This window comes from Epinephelus moara, chromosome 8 (genome assembly GCF_006386435.1).
Source record: "Epinephelus moara isolate mb chromosome 8, YSFRI_EMoa_1.0, whole genome shotgun sequence".
Classification (NCBI taxonomy): domain Eukaryota; kingdom Metazoa; phylum Chordata; class Actinopteri; order Perciformes; family Serranidae; genus Epinephelus; species Epinephelus moara.
Window position 1 is genome coordinate 45,165,793 of NC_065513.1, and position 9,234 is coordinate 45,175,026.

At 49.2% G+C, this 9,234-nt stretch overlaps 1 protein-coding gene across 1 annotated transcript; it reads left to right on the plus strand.

The window, feature by feature from the left end:
• Positions 1-53: 53 nt before the first annotated feature.
• Positions 54-8,262, plus strand: LOC126394931 (dynamin-1-like). Its single transcript, XM_050052072.1, has 14 exons — positions 54-86; positions 196-263; positions 390-528; positions 4,357-4,427; positions 4,585-4,636; positions 4,815-4,826; positions 4,996-5,109; positions 5,263-5,372; positions 6,131-6,242; positions 6,373-6,384; positions 6,563-6,730; positions 7,616-7,702; positions 7,835-7,989; positions 8,067-8,262. The coding sequence occupies exons 1-14, from the start codon at positions 54-56 to the stop codon at positions 8,236-8,238; spliced, it is 1,305 nt and encodes a 434-aa protein (XP_049908029.1). The 3' UTR covers positions 8,239-8,262.
• The last annotated feature ends 972 nt before the right edge of the window (positions 8,263-9,234 follow it).

The window sequence follows — 9,234 nt, forward strand, 5'->3', positions numbered from 1 at the left end:
TACACAAACAGTTACAGCCTGATGTGTTCAAACTGTCAGAGTGACTGTGTCACATGCCACCGCCAAACTCCACCCACATGTGGCGGGTACGGATATTGGGTCCTGGTAATGTGTTGTAAAGGTGACGACCAAAAATCAGCAAGTTTAACCTGTGTGTGTGTGTGTGTCTGTGTGTGTGTGTGTGTGTGTGTGCAGTTGGAGAGTGATGAGAAGACTCTTCGTAAAGAGATCAGCTACGCTATCAAGAACATCCACGGCATCAGGTGAGTGTCAGTCACAGTGTGTTCAGTTGTGCGCTACGTGTGTGTGTGTGTGTGTGTGTGTGTGTGTGTGTGTGTGTGTGTGTGTTCAGGTACCTGAGTGTGATGCCACCTGTGCTCTCTGTCCAGGACGGGTCTGTTCACACCCGACATGGCGTTTGAGACGATCGTGAAGCGTCTAATCGCTCAGATCAAAGAGCCGTGTCAGAAATGTGTCGACCTGGTGATCAACGAGCTCGTCAACACCGTCAGGCAGTGCACTCAGAAGGTACCTCGACTAGAGTTTGGAAGTGTTGAGGGAAAATGGCCGACGTGGTGTCCTCTATCAGGACATAATGGACTCTGTGGTAAACATTATGTCTTGATGATGACACCATGTCGGCCATTTTCTCTCTCACACCTCAGTCACCTATCAGACAAATTAAAATTCATTTATATTTTGACATTTTCTTCAGTTAAATCTAAAGTTTATTACCTGCTAACAGCCAAGGCTCTGACTAAGACCTGGAACAGTCATTTCCATCCCATAAGGTTCTCATGTAATTAAAAGATTGTTACAGGAAGTAGGACAAACCCCAGATAAACAGGAGACATATTTGAAGTCCAATCAGCTGTTAGCCTGAAAGCTAAATTCATGCTAACAAGATTCACAGTCAGAAACAAACGTTTAACAACAGGAGGACACGTGTCCCTGTCCCCAAATTAGTGTCAACATTTTAACAAACTATACGTCATCTGTAACATTACTGAGGATGATGTCCTGAAACACAGAGGTCAACAGCCAATGAGATGTGAGCTGACCTCTGGTGTCATACAGAGTATCAGTAAGTTCAGAGGGACAGCATCCACCCTGTGGTGTCCAGAGGGACAGAGGCACAGCATCCACCCTGTGGTGTCCAGACGGACAGAGGGACAGCATCCACCCTGTGGTGTCCAGAGGGACAGCGTCCACCCTGTGGTGTCCAGAGGGACAGAGGGACAGCATCCACCCTGTGGTGTCCAGANGTGTCTGTCTGTCTGTGTGTCTGTCTGTATGTCTGTCTGTCTGTGTGTCTGTCTGTGTCTGTCTGTCTGTGTGTCTGTCTGTATGTCTGTCTGTCTGTGTGTCTGTCTGTGTCTGTCTGTCTGTGTGTCTGTCTGTATGTCTGTCTGTCTGTGTGTCTGTCTGTGTCTGTCTGTCTGTGTGTCTGTCTGTATGTCTGTCTGTCTGTGTGTCTGTCTGTGTCTGTCTGTCTGTGTGTCTGTCTGTATGTCTGTCTGTCTGTGTGTCTGTCTGTGTCTGTCTGTCTGTGTGTCTGTCTGTATGTCTGTCTGTCTGTGTGTCTGTCTGTGTCTGTCTGTCTGTGTGTCTGTCTGTATGTCTGTCTGTCTGTGTGTCTGTCTGTGTCTGTCTGTCTGTGTGTCTGTCTGTATGTCTGTCTGTCTGTGTGTCTGTCTGTGTCTGTCTGTCTGTGTGTCTGTCTGTATGTCTGTCTGTCTGTGTGTCTGTCTGTGTCTGTCTGTCTGTGTGTCTGTCTGTATGTCTGTCTGTCTGTGTGTCTGTCTGTGTCTGTCTGTCTGTGTGTCTGTCTGTATGTCTGTCTGTCTGTGTGTCTGTCTGTGTCTGTCTGTCTGTGTGTCTGTCTGTATGTCTGTCTGTCTGTGTGTCTGTCTGTGTCTGTCTGTCTGTGTGTCTGTCTGTATGTCTGTCTGTCTGTGTGTCTGTCTGTGTCTGTCTGTCTGTGTGTCTGTCTGTATGTCTGTCTGTCTGTGTGTCTGTCTGTGTCTGTCTGTCTGTGTGTCTGTCTGTATGTCTGTCTGTCTGTGTGTCTGTCTGTGTCTGTCTGTCTGTGTGTCTGTCTGTATGTCTGTCTGTCTGTGTGTCTGTCTGTGTCTGTCTGTCTGTGTGTCTGTCTGTATGTCTGTCTGTCTGTGTGTCTGTCTGTGTCTGTCTGTCTGTGTGTCTGTCTGTATGTCTGTCTGTCTGTGTGTCTGTCTGTGTCTGTCTGTCTGTGTGTCTGTCTGTATGTCTGTCTGTCTGTGTGTCTGTCTGTGTCTGTCTGTCTGTGTGTCTGTCTGTATGTCTGTCTGTCTGTGTGTCTGTCTGTGTCTGTCTGTCTGTGTGTCTGTCTGTATGTCTGTCTGTCTGTGTGTCTGTCTGTGTCTGTCTGTCTGTGTGTCTGTCTGTATGTCTGTCTGTCTGTGTGTCTGTCTGTGTCTGTCTGTCTGTGTGTCTGTCTGTATGTCTGTCTGTCTGTGTGTCTGTCTGTGTCTGTCTGTCTGTGTGTCTGTCTGTATGTCTGTCTGTCTGTGTGTCTGTCTGTGTCTGTCTGTCTGTGTGTCTGTCTGTATGTCTGTCTGTCTGTGTGTCTGTCTGTGTCTGTCTGTCTGTGTGTCTGTCTGTATGTCTGTCTGTCTGTGTGTCTGTCTGTGTCTGTCTGTCTGTGTGTCTGTCTGTATGTCTGTCTGTCTGTGTGTCTGTCTGTGTCTGTCTGTCTGTGTGTCTGTCTGTATGTCTGTCTGTCTGTGTGTCTGTCTGTGTCTGTCTGTCTGTCTGTGTGTCTGTCTATCTGACAGAATCATTTCATAACTCAAATACTGTCAACAGGTCAGATAGTAATATTCAGATGATGATGATGATGATGATGATGATGAAGAGGAGGAGACGGAGAGGGAGGATAGCTCCGCCCGTTCATGCAGCTGCAGGAGGAAGTGATGTCAGTCAGACAGGTGACTCCAGAGGAGGAAATGTGTCAAAGGTATCAGAGGCCTTCAGACGTGTCCTAACAGGAAGTGAGCGTCATGTCATCACGTGTCATTAGATCTTCTCTTTCATGTAAACTGACCAATCAGCTGTGGCCTGTGTGTGACCAATGAGAACATGCACATAACACACACTTACTATTCATACTGACAGCAGAGCGACCACAGGTAACTTGTTCTGCGTCAGACCTCCATCTTTACTCCGTTTAGCTTCAGCTCTGACCTCACTTCACACAGACGCCATCATTTTCATGTCTCTGTGGTGACATCAGCAGGAATCATCGTCCACTTGTCGTCCAATCAGGACACAGTGTTAGAGACACACCCGAGGATCATCAGGTTCTACGTTCTCCTCAGCTGATCTGTAGATACAGACAGGAAGTACTCTGACATCACTGAGCTCACTGCGAGCGGACGCCAGTTTGATTGGACGACATCAGTGTCTGTGTCCAAAATCACTTCCTCCTCACTCCATAGTCCACCATCCTGTAGTTATGTCAGAGTGTACAGTGGACTCAGTATCCCACAATGCACTGTGAGAAGTAGTGAAAAACTGATGGTCACCAAGCAACATATCCCATCATGCATTGTGCCAAAGGAACAGACAGACACAGAGATGGACAAGAGGACAGACAGCAGCTGGAGAACAAACTGCTGTTCATGTTTAACTTCTCATGACGTTTGTGACCTCAGGTGACCTCAGGTGACCTTTATCTGAGGTCACCTGAGGTCAAATTAATGAAGAGATCCAAATGAATCTGATCTAACAGTTACTTTACAGAGGAAGCTAATAATGCTAAGCTAACGTTATCATGCTTGGTCGCTGACAGCTCTGATCTGTGTTGTAATGTCATGATGTCATACATTAAACTCAGGTTATCACATGACTGACAGTATAACACACTTCCACAGGAAATGGCATCATCAGTAGGACAGGCTGATACCAGCTGCTCTCTGTCAACAACCAAACATGTGATGTCACAACCAAACGTGATGTCACAACCAAACATCTGACGTCACAACCAAACATCTGACGTCACAACCAAACATGTGATGTCACAACCAAACATGTGATGTCACAACCAAACATCTGACGTCACAACCAAACTTCTGACGTCACAACCAAACATGTGATGTCACAACCAAACATCTGACGTCACAACCAAACATGTGATGTCACAACCAAACATCTGATTCACAACCAAACTTCTGACGTCACAACCAAACATGTGATGTCACAACCAAACATGTGACGTTACAACCAAACATCTGACGTCACAACCAAACATGTGATGTCACAACCAAACATCTGACGTCACAACCAAACATGTGATGTCACCTGTTCTGTCTCCAGGTGATGCTGCTGATCGACATAGAGCTGGCGTACATTAACACCAACCATGATGACTTCATCGGCTTCGCCAAGTAAGACACTAACTACACACTGTTCTCCACCTGTTAGAGACAACCACTGACATACTGACCACCTGTGCCCCTGTCTGTGCCCCTGTCTGTCCCCCTGTCTGTGCCCCTGTCTGTCCCCCTGTCTGTCCCCCTGTCTGTGCCCCTGTCTGTCCCTCAGTGCCCAGCAGAAGAGCAGTCAGATGAGTAAGAAGAAGGCGGCAGGAAACCAGGTGGGTGTGGTCATGTGACCTGATGGTGTGGTCATGTGACCTGATGGTGTGGTCATGTGACCTGATAGAGGAGAAGCCGCTTTGTGTTTTTTCGTCTCTCCGTCTCACCACCTCTCTCTCTCACTCTCTCCCTCTCTCTCGCTCTCTCTGTGTCCGCTTCTGTTGCCGTCGCAACCAGGATGAGATCATGGTGAGTTCCTCACACAGCGTGTGACTGACTAGCAACGACCAATCACAACGCAGCAGTGTGACCTTTGAGGCTCAAGTGTTTCCTCCATAGTTACTGCTGATTATCACTGATGATGTCATCACCCACCACCTGTGTGTGTGTGTGTGTGTGTGTGTGTGTGTGTGCACAGGTGATCCGTAAAGGCTGGCTGACCATCAACAACATCAGCATCATGAAGGGCGGAGCTAAAGAGTACTGGTTTGTCCTGACAGCTGAGACGCTGTGCTGGTACAAAGATGATGAGGTAAAACACACACACACACACACACACACACACACACAGTCAAAGTATTCAGAGTATAAACAGTGTGTAGGTGTGGGTCACTCTGTTGAGGTGTTAGTGTTAAACAGTGTTGTTATTATTATTACTGACGTTGTTGTTGTTGTGATGTCACAGGAGAAGGAGAAGAAGTACATGCTACCTGTGGACAACCTGAAACTCAAAGACATCGAGAAAAGCTTCATGTCCAGCAAACACATCTTCGCCCTGTTCAACACCGAGCACAGGTGTGTGTGTGTGTGTGTGTGTGTGTGTGTGTGTGTGTGTGTGTGTGTCGGTGTGTTGGTGTGTCGGTGTGTGTTTGAGTGTGTGTGCATTGGTGCAACCTGTATGCGAGGACATTTTACTGGTCTTCGTACTGACCTTATGAGGACATTACTGATTGTGAGGACAGTAATGTCGTTGCAGGTCAAATACAGTAGAAGCACTGATCAAGTCAAGAAGCGTCCATGTTTTCAGACATGGATGAAAACTGTGAGAGATACCTGATTGGTGGGCGGAGTCATACAACCACAGGGCAGTGATTGTATTTTGATGATGTCAGAGCAGTCACCTGATCAATGATCTGACCGTTGATTGGATTGATTTGTTCCTGTAATATTATAATACTACTGTAATATTATAATACTACTGTAATATTATAATGTTCCTGTATCAGTATTTTACTGTCAGATTCTTTGTGTTCTGAGCATCTGTTGAAAGTATAAATACACACAGTGACACTGCTGAGGACGTGCTCATTGTGTTTGAATAAACTTTATCAGAATTATCGGAAGACAAACAGACCAGGGGTCAGTGTGAATGTTCGTGTCATGGTCGCTCAGATGATGCGTTCAGTGTTACCGTGACAGGGCCTGTTCCACTAAAACATGCTGCACAAGAAGAATAAAACCACAGTATGAGTACGAACATGTCCAGTAAGATGACATCACCCTGTAGTAAGATGACATCACCCTGTAGTAAGATGAGACTGCACCTGTTTCAGGAACGTGTACAAAGATTACCGTCAGCTTGAGTTGGCCAGTGAGTCTCAGGAGGAGGTGGACAGCTGGAAGGCTTCTTTCCTACGAGCTGGAGTGTACCCTGAACGCAGCGTGGTACGACTCACTATTACTGCAGTGATGTAACTTGTTGGTACACTATTATAACACATTAATGTTGTTGTTGTTGTTATTGTTGTTGACAGAGGTATTGACATGCTGTTGTTTTTGTTTGTTCCTCCTGCAGGATAAAGAGAAGGTGAGTTCATGTCTCTGACACGTGTTTCTGTTATTGTGTCCACTGATGTCACAGAGGGTCCACAGGTGTGTGTGCGTGTGTGTGTGTGTGTGTGTGTGTGTGTGTGTGTATGTGCGCACACATGTGTAGTTAATATGTGTGTGTGTGTGTGTGTGTGTGTGTGTGTGTGTGTGTGCAGGTGGAGGCGGAGGAGTCAAGTGGGGACGGGCAGATCCACAGTCTGGACCCTCAGCTGGAGCGACAGGTGGAGATCGTCAGGAACCTGGTGGACTCGTACCTGTCCATCATCCACCGCACCGTCAGAGACCTGATCCCCAAGACCATCATGCACCTGATGGTCAACAACGTATGACACACACACACACACACACACACACACACAGACCTCCTCCCTCTTTCCACGACCACATGCTTCCTGTAGTCACTCAGTGTTTCCACTCTCTCCACCTCCCTCCTTCCACCCTGCCCCTTCCACCCTGCCCCTTCCACCTCGCTCCCTCCACCTCTCTCCCTCCACCTCCCTCCCTCCACCTCGCTCCCTCCACCTCCCTCCTTCCACCTCGCTCCCTCCACCTCCCTCCTTCCACCCTGCCCCTTCCACCTCCCTCCTTCCACTTCCCTCCCTCCACCTTGCTCCCTCCACCTTGCTCCCTCCACCTCCCACCTTCAACCCTGCTCCCTCCACCCTGCTCCTTCCACCTCGCTCCCTCCACCTCCCTCCTTCCACCTCCCTCCTTCCACCTTGCTCCCTCCACCCTGCTCTTTCCACCTCAGGACATCAGGGAGCAGTCCTGGAGACGATCTTTTATTGGTAGCTGTAGCAGGTTGAATTCAGTCAGCTCAAACCCCTCCCCCATCATCAGGTGTCGCAGCAGGTGGTGGTCGATGTCAGTGTCACGTCCAACCTGTGTAACAGCAGCAACAGAATGTTTGCTGACATGGTGGGGAGGTGGGGCTGTCCGCTCCCTCAGAGCTGGTGTTTGATCTGGATGGATTGAGGTACCTGCAGCCACTGACAGGAGGTGCTGCTTGCTCTCCTCCTGTAGGTGGTCTGTGGCGGCGAGTGAGGCGGAGGACACACTGTGATTCAAGGCTGTAGCTAACGTTAGCTACATAAACATGAAGCTGTGACCTGTTAGCTCCTGTTAGCATAAGGCTAACCTACAGTATGTTCTGATATCAACACAGGAAGTGATGTAATGAGTCATGTGACCTCCTCTCTGCTCCTCAGACTAAAGAGTTCATCCATGCAGACCTGCTGGCTCAGCTGTACTCCTGTGGAGACCAGAACACCCTGATGGAGGAGTCCCAGGAACAGGTGAGACACACTGAGGACAGAGACAGACAGTATCTGTTAGGTGTAATGTGCTGAAAAAAAGTTTGATTGAATGCTTGTTGTGTTTCTGTCTGTCTGTCTCTGTCTGTCTCTGTCTCTGTCCCTGTCCCTCAGGCTCAGCACCGTGAGGAGATGTTGAGGATGTACCACGCCCTGCGTGAAGGACTCCACATCATCGGTGACATCAGCACTTCCACCATCACCACGGCGATGCCACCGCCTGTCGACGACTCCTGGCTGCAGGTGACTGGGATGCCGTCTGGACGCAGGTAACCTAGCAACAGGTCATCTGTCCCTCAGACTCAGGATGTGTGTGAGCTCTGAGTCACCCTGCTGGTCTCTGCAGGTCCCCCATGTCCAGCCCCACCCCCCAGCGTCGGGCCCCTCCTGGACCTCCTCGTCCAGGCGGCCGGGCGGCCCCCGGCCCTCCGTCCCGCCCCGCAGTGTCACCTGACCCCGGACCCCCCTCCATCCCCTCCCGACCCAACAGAGCGCCTCCGCCTGGAGTCCCCAGGTAGGTGAGGTCAAAGGTCAGACTGACAGGAGACCAGCAGCTGACTGGGTCTGTCCCAGTCTGTCTCTGGTCCCTGTGTGGTGTGTTCAAAGACTGTCAGGAGATGTGAGTGGTCAGGTGTGTTGATGTGCAGGGAGACGATCAGTGATTCACACACAGAGTATAAATACACACAGTACACACACTAACTCTGCAGGACTGTCCCAGCTCAGGGGACACTGTGATGTCATCATATGTGAGACTGTGATGTCATCATATGTGACACTGTGATGTCATCATATCTGACACTGTGATGTCATCATATCTTACACTGTGGTGAGACGATCGTCAGTCCATGTGTGTCTCATCATATCAAGACTTTATTATTCGAACATTCGACCGAGTCTCTTCTGAACTACTCTCCAGCAGGTTCAAAACAAATCCCCCAGGTTACACTGTGACATCACAAGGTATTATTGGATTCTCACATTTCCAGCGGCTCTGGAACGCATCATGAGATGAACGATGTTTAAAGGAAACAAACAGAATAGACGACAGAGGACAGAGAGGCAGAGAGGCAGAGGACAGAGGACAGAGGACAGAGGGACAGAGAGACAGAGAGACAGAGGGACAGAGGACAGAGAGACAGAGAGACAGAGAGACAGACGACAGAGGACAGAGAGACAGAGGGCAAAGGACAGAGAGACAGAGGACAGAGAGACAGAGGACAGAGAGGCAGAGGACAGAGAGGCAGAGGACAGAGAGACAGAGGACAGAGAGACAGAGGACAGAGGACAGAGAGACAGAGGACAGAGAGACAGACGACAGAGGGACAGACGACAGAGGACAGAGAGACAGAGGGCAGAGAGACAGACGACAGAGGACAGAGAGACAGAGGACAGAGGACAGAGAGACACAGGACAGAGGACAGAGGGACAGAGAGACAGAGGGACAGAGGACAGAGAGACAGAGGACAGAGAGACAGAGAGACAGAGGACAGAGGACAGAGAGACAGAGGGCA